Source organism: Hirundo rustica, chromosome 6 (genome assembly GCF_015227805.2).
Source record: "Hirundo rustica isolate bHirRus1 chromosome 6, bHirRus1.pri.v3, whole genome shotgun sequence".
In the NCBI taxonomy this organism is placed as follows: Eukaryota; Metazoa; Chordata; class Aves; order Passeriformes; family Hirundinidae; genus Hirundo; species Hirundo rustica.
This window is the reverse complement of record NC_053455.1, coordinates 16,412,560-16,429,350: the sequence shown is the minus strand read 5'-3', so window position 1 is coordinate 16,429,350 and position 16,791 is coordinate 16,412,560. Positions and strand designations below refer to the sequence as shown.

Sequence of the window (16,791 nt, the reverse complement as noted above, 5' to 3'; positions counted from 1 at the left end):
AAGGTCAACTTTTATTAGACATTAAATGAGTTTTATTTAACTACTAGAAAGCTGATTAGTAGGTGTCTTGTACAGCACTCCCACAGATCTCCAAAGCAGCCTCTGGGATTTCATCATGAAGAATTTCAGAGCAATTAGGATTTGATTCTGCTAGGATTAAATTAACAAAACTGTTACTGTTTGACAATGGACTCTCACTACCATTCACATCCAGGGACAAGTCTTCTCTGTAGCTCCAAAACATGCTCTTGGCAGCTCTATGAGAGTGAATCTACACTCAAGTAGTGATGCCCTAAATTAGCTAAGTATTTCATAAATTCTCACTTTCAGTCATAAAAAGCAAATTAATCTCTTCCTTTTAGTCCTCACATGCTTCAGGCTTATGATACTTTCCAGGCCCATATGAGGTTCAACGCAGCCAGGCTCTTTCTTCCCCTCTTGGACTGCCTGATTGCTACTTCCTTATCTAATTCTTTAGATTGTTCAGTTACAGACACTTCCCTGGACATGCCAACCTACCTTTCTTGCTATATTTACAACATACTGCTATATAAATATTTACAATCAAAAGTACTGCTTCAAATTTCCAAGTTTCTCTTTATGAAATGACTTTAAAAGTCTGTGTAGTGCAAGTAGTTTAAATACAGAGTCAGTGTGGTAGGTCGTGGCAGAATCTTCAAGCTAAAAAAACCCTGGCTATATAATATCCATACTATCCATGCAGTATAAATGTAATGTCCATAATAATTAACAAAGATCCAATTCTGCATTTGGTTTCAAGCACTTTTTCACCTAGAACCTGGTTATCTGGATGTGCTAACAATTTATTCAAAAAAAAATGATTAACATGCCAAAGGTATACTCAGATTGTGCTCTACTAGCTTCTGTGAAAGCTCAAGAGTCATACACAACTTATGTGGTGGTAAGTGGTTTCACAGCTGCATTCCCATGAATCACATGGAATATAATCAGTTTATTAGTTCTGCAGCAGAAACTTGACTTACTGGTCATACTCAGCAACAGCAGAAAAACCAGAATACACAGGAAAACAGACATGAAGGAAAAGAAAATCATGTTAATTTCAAACAGATGAACTGGCCCACCCCAAACGCAGGAGCAGCCCGCCCTCCCCCTTGTTTATTCCCTCACCCACAAAGCCACACACTTTTCCTCACTATCTTGGCTACAATATGCACAAATTTTATTGAAATAGTTTCACTGCTGCCTTGGTTCTCATGACAGCAAGGTTATGAAGTTCATCTTCTCTGAGCATTCGGTCAGTGCCCTTTTGGCTATTTTCAACACTTGGCTTTTTTATTAATTAGTCTGCTCTCCATTATCCAAGGATGGCCACCTTCAAGTTACATAGGTAGCAGATAGTACTCTGGGTGAATTTTAGCTTTTTATTCTTGTGAGGAACTGCAAAAGAGACTGCAAAAGCAAAGGACACAAGACACCTCTAGGATAGAGGCAAGCCTCTGTAGGTGGAAGCTGTAAATAACTCAAGTCTTTCTTGTATCAGAAAGGGATGCAATATATACTTACTTCATTGCTGTGTTACAGGATGCACATGGATGCATCCAAAAAGGCTGAGGATACAAGTCTTTACTGTTCTATTTTTAAAGCATTGCCAAAGTACACTGAAAAGCTACACCCCAGTCCACACCCGTATCAGGTTTCTCCCTACAGAAATGCTATGTGTATAGAGGGTTTTTTAATAATTTAGGGTGGCATAGGAAGAGGTGTTGTCCTAATATACTAGCGCAATCATTCCTTTTCTGAATAAGGATCTCTTTTTTAAGAACAGCATCTTTGTCATTAATATTCTGAAATTTCAACGCCTTAAACTCTGCAACCCACAATTAAAATATCTTCTACTTTTACTAGAATATTAAGAAAACAACCAACAGAAGAGAAAAACTAAGTATTCAACATGCGACTCAGCAATGTCTTGTATAATCAAATTCCACTTACTAAACAAAATGTGCTTTTAAGGTGAATGCTACTACTTACCCAATAATTAAATCCAGTAATATTCCATGGCAAAACTATAGGACCATTATTGTAATGTTTTAAAATAAAAACACCATCAAAACGTAACACAGAGCTGTAAACAAGAATACAAATCAGGTGCTCATGTGACAGTACTGTGCAAATTTTGCTTTTTCTGAAGAATTTTCTGCCTAAAAATAGTACTTTAACATAATTTTTTTTTTTTTTTGAGCCACAGGACATTAGTTTCTCAATTTGTTTTCTTTCTAGCTTTTTTCCCTCATATGGCTTTCTTTCTTCTAGTTCTAGTATAAATAGTGCTGAGTTTACCAGGAAGCGCACAGTTCAGAGCATCAATGAACTTCCACTGGAAGCAATTCTGTGTTGCAGAATCAGACACATAGATCTTTCTTTTCGAACATGGCAGAAAACAGCTCTTCATTGTGACAGACTAATTTATTTGACAACTGAAAAGGTAATCAAAAGACTGTCTCTGAATTTCATGCTTTAATGAATTATTTCAAATCTCCAGATGGCAGGTAAGTCTGGAAAGACTGGGAACTAGACTGTGCAAACTGAAGTATCTCAGGCTGATGTATGAAAAATGAATCCCTGAGCAGGACTCAAGATCTCACAAGTAATCTTTCTCTCCAAAGGCCGAAAGTTGTATTTACCACCACAAATGGCAGTGACTGCTTTCAACACTAAACACCAAGAGATATAAAGCAGACAACTGGGACAAAATCATACTACAAGCTCAGCTTCACAGGTATAGTTTTGTCTTGGGTTATGTAACCTTAAAATGTGTATTCCATTTCATCTGTTGAAAGCTGTTTTTTGGGAGATGTTTTAGCCTTCTCTTGTAACTCCAGGGTGGAGGGGGGCGGATGCCCCATTCTGATAATGGCCCAGCCAATAAAACCAGGTGGGGCAGTGTTTCTTATCTCTTCCACCACCCCTCCATCCTCCAGATGAGATCCTTCTGATAATGGGCCATTAGGGCCCACCAATGACATGACACATTCCATCATCCCATCGGGAGATGCTCCACACAGTGGGGGAGGAGCCAACTGTTCCCAGCTAGATAAAAACTGGGACTGAAGGACACAAGGGATCCGGTTTTTCCACTGGATTCCTGGAGGAAGACTGGACCCATCCTACCACCACTGGACTTTCTACAGGACCATCTCTGCTCCACAGAACCACATCTGTCACTCCAGGGGACTTATTTGGACTGCTTCCAACACCCTGACCAACAGGATGGCAGGTCATATCCCTGACTCTGTCAGGGTTTTCCCAGGATTTTTGTTTGTTTCCTTGCTTGTATTTTTGTACTACTTCATTTGTATTTTCTTTTTTTAATATTGCTAGTAAAGAACTGTTACTCCTAATCCCATATCTTTGTCTGAAAGCCTCTAATTGCAAAATTATAATAATTTGGAGGGAAGGGGGTTTACCTTCTCCATTCCAAGGGAGGCTCTACTTTTCCTTGGCAGACAACTGTCTTTCATAACCAAGAAAAGTTTTTGCCAGGATTTTGGTTTTGTGGTTTGGTCGGTTTTGTTGGCTTTAGTTTCCAAGGGAACAGAGGCAGCAAGGCAAACTTGTCCTTGGGTCTTCACACTAGTATTTTGATAAATAATTGTCCAAGCCACGCAGTTATTAAAACACACATATGTAAACCATGAGATTGCATAATTTGTGGCATCAACAATTAACGAGACCATCTACTTCACACTAGCACTAACAGACCAGCATAGGTAGAAGGTTCTTTCACCAGTGGGAGGACTTCACTGTTTATCACAAATGCATCTATAGGTATCTATCCTTTAGTTGAAGGATCCAAAGCAACTGGCATAGCAAGGCTCCCCAAGAGTTTAGTACACATTATCTCTACTTGCTTCCAACCACAGATGGTTCCAATCGGTTCAGTAAAAGACTGTTTCTTCTTTCAAGCCTCATGTCAGCCTAGACAAAGTCAGAACTCATCCATTTATTCCATTAGATATTCAAGGGTCCACAGGCTGCATGCTGTGTCACGGCAGAAACGGATGTGCTGCCATGTATCCCTTAAAATAGCAGGGAGGTTCACCCTCACAACAAAATTCTGAGATAAAAGCCTGGTAAGATCATAACACTACACAGCCACTTTGAAGTTTTGAGTCTTAGATTTCTGGGAGATTTTTCTTGAAATTTTCTAAGTGTAACTTAGTCGGGCAACCTCAAAAGCACGTCTTCTATCTTGGGCCGCAGTTTCACTGAGTGAAGTGACCTAAGTGGACTTCTGCAGTCAAAAAGAAAGATCTCACTCCCTCTTCCATCTCAGTTCCACAAGTGGATCTTGTGTAAGGTGGTTTGAAAGTTCAGCCAGCATAGAGAGTTACCAGTTTTTGAAGAGGGATTTAAAGTACCAAGTTGATTTTCTTGTGGTTTAGTAAGTTTAAGCCATTCAGAGCTCTAGGAGCAGAGCTGGGAAAAAATGTACTCTTTCTTTCAGCTGCTAAGCTCCAAGCTTAGCTCAAATGGAATCAGGTTTAAACTCTGAACTTGCCTTTCACTAAGGGAAAGAATAAACAGGCTTCACATAAAAGAAAACAAGCTACAGAGTAGATATAATACATACACCAAGTAAGATTTGGTATTTCTAAGGCTCAGACTGGAGCCCCATATTCAGTCCGTATTAGAAACTGGTTTGCTTAAACAATATGAACAAACCAGCTGCAAATATAAATTTCTGTCTACGCAGCATTTGAAAGCTTTAAAAACAGCACTCTTCCTTCTCCAGCACAGAGCATGTACAGTGCTATTCTAATGGGACAGATTCACATTATTTTTATTTCTCTAACCATGTTTTCACAATGGCCAGTATGATTTATGCAGCACTAGATCACAATGCATGTCTGACCCAGAGTGGGAAATGCTGTTACACAGACCAGCATGTGTGGTGGTTTGCACCAATCTTGCAATTTTATGCCTACCTGAAGTAGGTTTCATGTCTGATGTGGCATAAAGCCTACTGACACAGAACTCACCCCTCAGGGCTCTTTTAACCAATTTAAACCAGCAAAGCAAGTGTACACCAGATCAGCACTTTATGCCATAGAGCTGTGAAATATTCAGTGTCACTTTAGGAGTTTTAAAGCTCAAGTTACTGTATCATAGAGCCATGACCTCAAGCTAGTCAGGATTCAGGATTACAGCTAAAATTTAGTCTGCTTAGCATTTTCCCTGGTCTTGTCCTCTGTCCCTGGAATTGATTCTCCAAACTCACACTGGCCTTATCAGCAGTTCAGTATGGGCTGCTTATACAGTGTATTATGAATATATCAAGAGAGAGATACAGGTTAAATTTTTCAAAGAAGTGTATTTTTAGCCCATACTGGTATTCCCCATTCAGTTCAAAATACAATCCTACGAACAGCTGCAGTGACACAACTACTGGGACTGCCTGTGAACAAAACAACAGTGGGTCCATGCCCGTAATAAACTATTAAAGCTGAAAGACTGAAGAGTGTTTTAATACATTAACTGTATTTAATGAGATTTTAGTCGGAGCCGACAGAACAGGCAACAAAATACAATCTGGTTCAGTATCTTTAAACCTGTAAGGGCAATTCCCAGCATCCATGCAACAACCACAGCAAATAAAGTACAAAACCTACACAGTTCACTTCTCACCCATCTCAGGAGCATTCTTTAAGGGCTCACAATGTATGGTTTAAATACTTGAAGCAATGTACAGACTGAAGGTGAGAAGCTGCTTTTATGGACACAGAATGCTTTGGAGTTACTTCCAAGACAAAGGTTAACATTTAAATAGCTTTAAAGCCTTCTAGTCTTTCCTTGAATAAAAATACATTTAAAGTTATAGCATCTGAAATATAAAGAAGAAGAAAAGCCAGATGATACTAGGTTTCAGATACTATAACCCTCAGAACCCTCAGCTACTTTGTGATTTTCCCAACTGTTTTGACTATCCCTCCCAAAGCAATTTCTGGTGCAAAACAGAGAGCAATTTAGCTGTATAACTTCACCAAAAGAGCAGAGAAATAACACATGATCAGGTAATACACAAAAATGGTGCAAACTACTTCACCTATTTTTGGTACAAGAACATAAAATATAATTTGCAATAGAGGCAAAAAAACTTACTCTTTTGCTACACTGTTGGTTGTATACTGTTAAAGACTCTGCCTTTGAACATGAGAAAAAGAAAAGTATGTTTACCTGTTGCTTCTGGTACGCAGTGTTCGGATTAATTTTGGACTCCAAAAGAAGAGAGCCTAGAAAAAAAGAGTTCCACTTATTTATATTTGTGCTAAAATTTTAAATTCTACATGAATTTTCTGATCACCCTTTCCTTGAGCAACAGTAAGTCTCTTAACCCCTACCCTTGATATTTGTATTTCATTTGTCCCTCAGAGATATGGTTCATACAGTACAGAATAATGCTCTGAGGACTGAATTTTAAACCTTATTCTGAAGAATGATTTTTCCACAGAAAATATTTTAAACATGATAAAGTCTGCAAGTCAGCAAATTGCATTCCAGAGATTACCTATGGTTGTTTTATGGGAAAATTCTAATCATGTGGTATCTGTTCTTAAAGGTTAACAAAAACACTTATTTTCCTGGGAAGTGTATCTAGAAACTAATGCTTAGAGCAGTAACCATTGTGACTGCTAATACCAGAAAACTTCACACAAACTCAGGAACACTGGTTTCATAGCAGGTTTTACGGATGTAAGACACAGAACAGCTATTCCATTTTCATGTCTGCATCTTCTTTCTCTTCCTTTTGCATGTTAGCATTCTTGTCACATTTAAACAACGTGAAACGTTGATCTAGGCAAAAACAACTAATTTTATTCTTGGACCAATCACTTCCCTCATCCACCTTGCTACTCAGCTGCACTAATGCCAGTGCATGATAAATTTACGACTCTGCAGAGCTTCACTCAGCTCACATGAAGAAATGCTGATAAACTGACTTTCACTGTCAATCATATCATTAAAATGCAAGGCTGCAAGCCCCCTTTTAAAGTGGCATTTCTCCAGTTACTTACCTGGTTACATTTAGAATTTAAGGAAAGTGTTAACTTCTCAGTTTCATCACTACAGTTCTAAGGTAAATGTGTCACTAAAATATGGGCTGCTCTCCATCAGTTCATCCCTTGGCCTGGACTGATAGCAGGGGCTGCCCTGACCCAGGTGCAGCACCTTGCACCTCGTGAGGTTCACAAGGGCCCCCGCGGATGGCATCCTGTCCCTTAGGCACATCAACCACACCACTGCAGCTTAGTGTAACCTGCCAAACTGCACTCAATCCCCGTCTGACACTGATGAAGATGGCTAGCTTGGGGGATGTGAGGGCAGAGACTGAAGAACCAGATCACAGAACTTCACTTGCTGTACGAGTGGTGCATCATTAAAGAATTACATAAATATCAGAACATTCCACTCTCTGATAAGAAAGGTTACTACTTGACGAATTCAGAAGCTTTACCAATGATTTCTATATCCACTAGCTTACTATGTATGTGATCATCAGATACAATTAAGTATTTTTTTTCAAATTAATGTACCTGTGAAGGCTGCTTGTTCCTAATTTTTAAATCTGTTGCTCTACAAGAGGCAACCCTCACTAATGAAGTTAGCTTAAGAAGCAATCGCCCTGTCTCAACTGCTCTTGGAGTAAAAGCTGTTTACAAACTCGGATACAAATCAACAACAAAATTCAAATAAATACCCCTCAAGGGAAAACAAGACACACACAAAAAGCTCTCTTGCCTCAAGCCCAAATATAGTATTCAGGGTTTTTTGAGTTTTTCCAGCTTTCTGACACGCAGCAGCACTGTTAACAAGGCAGCTTATTTGCCTAAGTGTGACTGCATAACTAAAGAAAAAAATAATCACAAATCATAGAGTGGGACAGAGAAGGAAAACATCTAAGATGAGGTTTACAGACAAACCCAATACACTGCTCATACTCTGGCCATAGTCTCAAGCTTTTGAATTTTGGGTTTGCATAATGATCATCTAAAACCAGTATTTCCTCTCCCATTACAATCATCAGATACACAGAGTTAGCTGTGCTTTCAAAGTCCCAGCTTCTACTATATGAAGTTTTAGAATATTATTTGTGCTATTAAATGGGCTGACAAACTTCTAGAAAGTCTTTACTGTCTAGAAAAACTTAATACCAACAAGTATGACCTAGAATCTTCTAAGAATCAGAAGTAATTGATAATTTCAACATCATATTTTAATAGCTGAACCCAGATCTACAGACATGTAAATCCCAGCATTAGAAGAATATCATACATAACTTGAATGCCATTTTGACAAAATATTATTTAAAAAACTGAAAACAATTGAATGCAGACACTTCATCTTCCAAGCTACAAGCAGACAACAGAATGACTTCTTCACTAGACTTACCAAAAAAGAGCATTTCTTCTTTACTAAACCTGATGCTTGCAGGAAAGACAAATCAAGCATTTTAAGGCTTGAATTGCTTCTCACTACCACATGATTCTACTTACTCCTCACTATTCTGGACAATAACTAGAAAAATATTGATCTGGAGACAGAAACATACTAAAGGGTAAATTGTGCCCTATAACTAATAACTGCCCCAAATTCATCCTTCTGGATAATACGATGTTCCATTTGTGCAATAACTTCCCCAAAAAGGTTACAACGAGTCAAAGATCAGTGACTAATCTACTAGTTAGCTCAGTGAGTTTATTTCATACACTAATTTTTACAGGATCAGGCCCCTTCCTGGTATGAGGCAATGTTAAGTTTTTGTTACTTGCATGGGGAAACCAGGCAGCAGGAACAGATATCTGAAACACAGATATATTCTTTAGAAAAAGGTTATAGAAACATAACACACCACAAATAAACTTGCATTCAAAGTCATTATCACTTGTTTGGGATGCTTTTGTCATAAACATTACTTTCTGGGTAGGTATTTTTCCATTGGTACTATCCCAGAAAATGTTAAGACTATCCAGTCTACCTCATAAAAACACACCAACAAAATTTTATCTTCACTGACCCAATGACTCTATTCAAAGCTGGATAAGACCTGAAAACTCACCTTAATGCAAGCTATGTTTCAGTAAATGCTCCAAAATTATGCAGATCTAGTTATTTTTTAAATTACAGCTGCAAATGAATTCGTAAAGGTAACTGCAAAACACTGAAGCCAAAAAATAGTATCTGAAACCACCTACAAAAAAAAAAAATCCTGACTTGGAGAATTCTGTTACCTGCCACTGTAATGCAATACAGCACAGCTGGGGGTTTTTGTTAGCAGAAAACACCATTCTGTGCTGCAGAAGCAACGTGTGTAGAGGGAAAGACTTGCTCAAAAGAGATTTCATACAGATATTCAATGCTATTTTCAATTTTATTTAGAGACATCTAATATCCCGATTCAACAGTCTTAAACGGCAAATTTGCAGCTTTGTTTACAAATATACATATGGAAGAGGCCAGTTAATCTGGAACACTGCTGCTCTCCCACCAAACTGTTACATGGAGCCCTCCTCAAAAGGAGAAAAAAAAGGGCTGCTCATTACCCCTCACCAGTATAAACATGTTTACATTTAAAAGAAAGTTTCAATTTAAGAGCTATTTCTTGCAAGATGCACAGAGAGGTTTAAGTTCTGCAATCAGTTCTGCTGCAACTGAATTAGAGAAACTAATCCTCAAGAAACAGCTCAAACTGAGGCCCAAGAAAGTGTTCTACAATTCCAAGAGAATATTCCTGAGTCTAAGAGACTTCTGGAGGGTTAAACCCAAATATTAAGCAAAGGGGAGAATCAGGAGAAAAGAAACAAAAATCCCCCAAGTCATTTGCCCCCACGCTTTTTTTTTTGTTTTGATCTAAGATAATTATGTATTGCTTGCCTAAAAACAAGCCCCTCAAATCAGTACCTTGAGTTTGAAGAAGGTGAAAAAACTTAAGCCAAGTTTTGGCTAAGACTGCTAGTTGTACAGGTTTACGTGATACCCGCACTACAGAAACAGCAAGGATAGGTGCTTGCCCTGGGGCAGAAGCTGTTAACATACAGACTTCAGAAGCAGCAAACTACAGCTCCTGAATGAAAATTATGACAGTTCCTAAAAGAGAGCTCACAAATACGGCCTGCAATGGAGGGGTTAACTTTCACTTATCAAAAAGTTTAGATACAGGACCAGTAAGTTTTAATTAAAGGTTTAAGCTTTCAAATTAACACAAATTAATTGAACAGAAACGTTCACTTTAGAGGTCACCTCAGTCGTCTGGGCTCAGAACAAAAAGAAGGTGATTTGAAACCATGCAGTAAAACCCAAGAAGCAGAAACACATTTTAAGAAAAAGGTAGGCCACAGTAGCCTAAAATACCATGTCAGAAATGGGTAAGAAATCAAAGGCTTCTGATTACACACAGAAACTCACACGGTAGGTGGTAATTTGTAAGAAAGTATTTCACTCTTGCTCCCTGCAATTCAAGTAGAATACATTACAGCTAGGAATCACACAGAGAAACTTTTCAGGTTTCTAAGTAAAAAGTGAATAGCTTTCAAAGTGTAAAAAATATTACAATTTCATAGTTCAAAACATAATATATCTGATATGAAAGCAGATTATGGTACTTCTGTTCTAGAATTGATTATTCCAAATTGTCTGTGATGACTCTTAACAGTTTAGTGCCTGGCAACATTAGACATGCAGCTACCAACACAACTCACTCATCTAATCTACATTATTTTCCTTTATGATGGTGTTAAACACCAGCACAAGTTAAAACACCACTCGTACCAATAAAAACCTCTTTTACTCAGTTCTTATTCCTCCAATTCCAAACGATAGCTTATGCTGGACATTGCATACTGATTGCCAATTCCCTTATCTGAACATCCTGACTGTGCTATAAAATCAAGCAGCCTACTACACCAAGTCCCAGCTGCAACCTCCAAAGACTGAACCATGTGCTAGCCCACATGGTCAGCCAAAGAAACCACTGGTAATTCTGCTGTTGATCTGTGCACAGCCAAACCGGCCCTTTAACAGGAATGGGAATTTCCCACACAAACAAGGAACTACTGCTCACATCCCCAGGACCTCCCCTACTCAGGAAATGGAGCCTTCAGCTTCAGGCAGATCCCGAGGTTTTCTGTCAGCTTCCTGGAGTAAGCCAGTAAGAATGTGTCAGTGTGCACAGGATGAATCTCAGCTCAAAGTCTAGGAAAAGCTGGTTTAGAAATGCAGGAAGGAAGAAGTTTCATTGTGGAAAGAGGAGGAGCTGACAAAGACAATACAAGAATGCAATGGGAACTTAGAGGCAAATGGTGCATAGGTCGGTTCCTACTACTTGTATGTCTTTGTTAACTGGGAAAAAGTTAAAAAATCACAGTCAACTATTTCATTTAGTTAAAAAAGCATGCAAGGAAACACAAATTGCACAGTATAAAACACAGGTATGGCATTACCTTTTACCATATCGCTTGCTCACATGTAAAAATGACTATTTGCCTTCAAAATTAGCCCACAAAAAATAGACATTGGGAGTCAATAGAATATAAATCAAATTTTATGAGGTGTTTACACAAGCGAGAGAGAAAAACTAACCTATTAATAGAGTGCACATTTACCCAGGACTGATACTACCTACTATATTAAGAACTTTAACTCTGTGTATTATTCAACACTTTGAAGAACAAAGTATGCAGTTTGAGAGAGGTCTAAAGTGAATATGCTACCAAATAAACATCTGTGTATTAGGTGCAATTAATACGTTTGAGAGAGTTCTGCTTTGATTAGAGTATATTAGCTATGCAAGATAAAGCAATGACTGAATTTTAGTTTTTATATCAATTTGTATCTTCCTTCTTACAGATGTCTATTTACAAGAGCTGGTAACAACAGCCCAGCTCAGGTTCTAATCAGTCTGAAGCACACAAATCCCACTGAAAGTTAAGAAATTGATCTTAGTTCGGATGAGCTGTTTCTTCACAAGCAGGTTAGCAACTGCAGTTATTTTGATTTCTTTTCTAAAAAAAATTAAAAACAAAACAAACAAACAAACCCAAACAAAAACCCAGAAAATTTTTGATGTATAGGAGATATAACAGTTTTTAAACATGACCCCAACAGCCATGTAGGCAGCCAGGACACACCAAAACATACTGTCAAAATTAGCCTAAAAATTTAGTGATCTCTTTAATTCCCTCCTCATGTTGAAATTAAACTAAATTTATTCCCGTTCTGAATGTTTTCTCTTGCACTGTGAAGCGGCTCAAGGTTTAAATGCATCTTCCTCACTGTAAAATAAATAAAAACCAGGTGTCAGTTTAACCGTTTAAAGTATAATCAAGAAAGTACAAGATCTCTCTGGCGGCTTATTGGAAGCCCAATTACCAAAATCCTGCTTAGGTGACTGATTCCTTCATATCAGTTCATGATCTTTGCTGTAGAGATTACATATTGTACAGTTTATCAGAACTTTCTCAGAAAGTAAGGATTAATGATTCTCAAGTTGCTTCTCATCCTACTTCCTACAATAAAAAAGGTTAATAAATAAAATTACAAGGTCTGTTGACAGTCACAAGCTACAACTAGATCTACAAGTCACTAAATACAGTAGCTATACCTATAATGAAGTAGTAAGTCATGCACTGACAGACTTTAAAAGTAAAGTGGTACAAACTTGATACTGTGAAGTACACATTTTAAAATCTGACCACAGCAGTCGTGAACTCACTTAACCAACAGTCAAGACTAACCCAAACATGTAGCTACAGGGCTAGACATTACTACTTAACATATATTACTGACATACGTTGCCAGAAAACGTGAAAGAAGTTGATAATCCATAATTTTAAATTTATTTTCAGGAAGACCTAGAACTGCTGAAGAACTGAGAATTCCTATTCCATTAAACAAAAAAGGCACCTCTGAAAATGCTGTTCTGTCCCTTATATTGTCTTTACTACCATAACCATACTTTGAAAACTCTTGATAGCTGTTAAAATATCTTACATAATTCTAAAAGCTAGCAAAGAAAAGGGCAGGTGGAAACAGAAAGGTGTTAACCATCGCTGGATCTTCTAAAAACAAATACTAAAACCCAAAATCTAAGTTTTGAATAACTTTCATGAGGGGATCGCTTCCAGAATCATCCAGTGATCAGTTCTGAAACCAGACCAGTAGGTATCCAAACCCATTCAAGATTTACAAGATCCAAACGCATTTTGCATGCAACAATGTACATGCAGTAAGCGCCTACTATGCTTGCACTTGATGGCAATCTTCTGTTCCTTTCACTTGGCCTAGCACGAATGAACCCTGCTCGGTGCCTACTTGCTTGTAGGAATACCATTTGAATTATGCCGCAAAACATTAAGGCAACGGACACAAAGCTACACGCAGCTCCTTTTCTGGGTAGGACGAGGAAAGATTGTACCTTCAGCCGCACACACTTACCATCACTCTCGGCCCTGACTAGCAGGGACATGCCCTTGAGCCTCTCCACGTAGCAAGAGGACACATGCCCTGTGCCTCGGTCGTCCCACTGGCGGTCCTCATTTAGCGTGTAAACCTTCACCCTCCGCCGGGTGTCCGTCATCCTGCCGCCTGCCACACCGCAGCCACCACTCTGGCTTGCAATCGCTGGAGGAGCGGAAGGCTGGTCGGGGGCCAAGCCCCCCTTGGGGAAGGGGAGCGGGAAGGAAGGGAGCAGCCCCACACGGGCACGCCAGGCAAGCTCTTCTTACTCCTCTTCAGTGCCCCAACGGGATCCTCATTATCGAGGGTAACAGAGGATTGGGGAAGAGGGGGAAACAAGAGGTGAAGATGTCAAAAGGGGAGCCGTTCCTTCAGGTACAGTCAGACGCCGCACAAAAGGCAAGTAAGCCTAGGCAGGGAGAGCCGCGGAGAGGAGAGAGGCTCTCTGCAGGGCGAAGGGCAGGCAGGAGAGGCGGTAAAGGGATCCCGGAGGAGAAGGGGATCCACGGTAGTGGAAGCAGCGGCGGACCGCAGCCGGCCCAGCGTGACAGGAGCGGGCGTTCCTGGAAGCCGGAGCCCTGCCGAGGAAAACAGGGGGGAGGCCGGTGAGAATCAGAGGAAGGGAGGCAGGCGGGAGAGGGGCCGCTCGCCCTGGCCTGTAGCCCGGCTCTATTGTGCAGCAGCTGCCCAGGCCCGAAGCCCCTCGCTCGCCGTCCGTCAGCGCGGGCTCCAAGGAGCCGCCCTCCTTCCCGCCCGAGCTGCCCGGGGCCTGCGGACACCGCCCGACCCGGGACGGGGTGAACGGCCAGCCGAGCTCAGCGCCCCGTCTTCCCCATGGGCTCCGGTCGCAGGCGGCGGCTTCACTCCCAGCCTGGCTCCGCCGCCATGTTCTTCTTCCTCCTCCTCCTCCTCCTCCTCCCGGTGCTGCGGCGCCTCAGTCCCGACTCCCCAGCGGGTCTCGGGACGTGGCTGCGCTTCCAGGCGTTCGGCGGCCCGGCCGGCAGAGAAAGGCTGTGCCCTGCGGAGGGAGGGGGCGATCGGCAGCGGCTGGTGCGGCCCGGCTCCCTCCGGCCCCGGCTCCACCTCAGTCACTGCACGGCCGCCATCTTGGTTTCACCTCTCACTGGAGGCGCGGGGTCTCCCAGCCAGCGGCGGCACGGGCCGACCGCCGGCGTTTAAAGGGCCAGCGGCTCCGAGCGGGGACGCGCATGCGGCCGTGGCCGCGCCGCTCCCGCGGGCCGGGGGCAGGCGCTGGCCGACCCCGGCTTTGTGCTTTTATTTTTATTTTATTTTTTTTTTCTTCCTCCTGTCGTACCTTGTCGAATGATCCCAAAGTTAAACAGCTTTTGGTTGAATATCTCTTAGATCTCTGCAGTCATAGATGGGATCAAACAATTTCAATAACAAACAGAAGCCGTCGAGGCTCTGCTTCTGCCACTGCTGCCAACATCTGAGCATATGTTTGACAGGTTTCCCTAAAATATGTGAAAACACCGGTGCGTTTGGGACCCCACCAGTACCAGTGCAGGAGAGAGTCCATTTCACAGTACGTTCTAGATACACAGTGTACATGACAGATCACTGCAATATATATTCTGTTATTTTATGCTTTTGAACAAGTCTTGATACTTGTTTATCAAAGTGAGTTGTATTGAGGGTTGACTCAAAACCACAGATCTGCAGCTTTCACCAGCATGATGTATCACAAGGAAGCCTCTAGTCAAGCCCTGTTTTCCTTTGTCCATCTCCTGTTTTGTTGCCTTGTGAGAAAGACAGCTTTGGTTGCAGGATTGCTATGCAGTTTCCTGAACAAGCTCCCCAGTCCCAGGGTCACAGCAGCAGCCTGACAGAATTCAAGAGGTGTTTGGACAATGCTCTCAGGTACATGCTGCGACCCTTGGAATGTCCTATGCAGGGCCAGGAGCTGGACTTGATGATCCTGATGGGTCCCTTCCAAATCAGAATATTCTGATTTCTGATGTGCCCAGACAAAGCCATTTGGCCTTTGCTCTGACGCCCAAGGGCTGGCTGAAAATACAGAGAGTGTTGTTTGGGTGCCTATGACAAAGCTGAAAGTATGTTGTGCCTGTTCTCAGCATGGTGCTCTTGGCTAAAGCAGAGACAGGTTTGAAGAGACTCCGATGTCTGGGAGCTGTGGATTGTGCGCTGGGCTGAAGGGGAAGCACCACACAGCATATGCACAGAAAGACGCTCGCTGCCTTCACTTGGTGGCCTGGGCAGCTCCTGAGGGGATGCTCCTGGGCAGGTGCTGTGCCAAAATTTCCCTCAGGCCAGCCTGGAGATGGAATTTTGTGACTTCAGAAAAGATTGATGTCACTTAGAAAAAACCCTGTAGGACCGTTATTTTCATGTACCATTTACAAATTGTACCCTCTTGTGGCCATTAGATTAAATAGAGACCACACTGCTCTCTGCACTTGCGGGGGGTTTTTTTGTGGTTTTTTGTTTGTTTGTTTGTTTGTTTGTTGTTTGTTTTTGTGGCTTGAAAACAAGAACTTAATCAGATTTAAGTTTGCAAGATTTACTTTATGAAAAATTTGGGCTCAGCTACTTTTAATGGGCCTTGTGTTTTTTTGATACCAGTGTGAACAATGCTCGGTCCAACAATAGTGCCTGCTTATCAGGTTTTCACCCAATTCTCATTATAATTTGGCAAAGGGGTTTGATTTTTTCAAACATTTCCGCCCCAGTCATTCCAGAAATAAAGGTTGGGTATTGAGAGCAACTTCATATGCCGGAAAGTAGTTAGGAAAGAAAGAAAGAAAGACTCTGTTTCTTTTTCATGGGGTAATAAGTTGGAAAGCAAGTCTGTCAGGTCACACCTCAGTTCCTTCTCTCTGTTTCTACTAGTTCGAAAGTTTGTGTCCAGAAAGAAATATCTTCAGGCATCGGGAGAGGCTGTTATAAACGGAGTTAAAAGGTTTAGGCCTCTTTAGTTCCTGTAAATAACAAAGGACCTAGCCCTAACAGAAATTTTTGCCCACCAGGAACTGAGTAATAAATGATGAGATGGAGTGTTGAATACAGGTTTAAACTTTCATACTCCTAGGAAAGTAACTACACATAGATCAATGCAATTAGAACAAGCTGAAACCAGGTTTACCACAGAGAGCTACTTTCTTGCACAGCAGTCAAGAATAAAGAACAAGGTAACTTTTTCTTCCAGTGACTAATAATTTTGGGAAAGAAAATTGCATTCTTATTGTGAAGAACTTCAGGTCACACATACAAATTTGGTCTTATGTACTGAGGCATTATTAGAGCTCCTAAAACTCC

At 41.0% G+C, this 16,791-nt stretch overlaps 1 protein-coding gene across 1 annotated transcript in view; it reads right to left on the bottom strand.

The window, feature by feature from the left end:
• The window catches only part of PPP4R3A (protein phosphatase 4 regulatory subunit 3A), a 42,450-nt gene extending 27,820 nt beyond the window's left edge, over nt 1-14,630 (bottom strand). Inside the window, exons 1-2 of the mRNA XM_040068819.2 lie at nt 13,474-14,630; nt 6,220-6,275 (exon numbers count right to left, since the gene is read on the bottom strand). Of these exons, the coding sequence (XP_039924753.1) occupies nt 6,220-6,275; nt 13,474-13,615 (198 nt within the window). The 5' untranslated portion in view covers nt 13,616-14,630. The remainder of the gene's footprint in view (nt 1-6,219; nt 6,276-13,473) is intronic.
• Between the last annotated feature and the right edge of the window lie 2,161 nt (nt 14,631-16,791).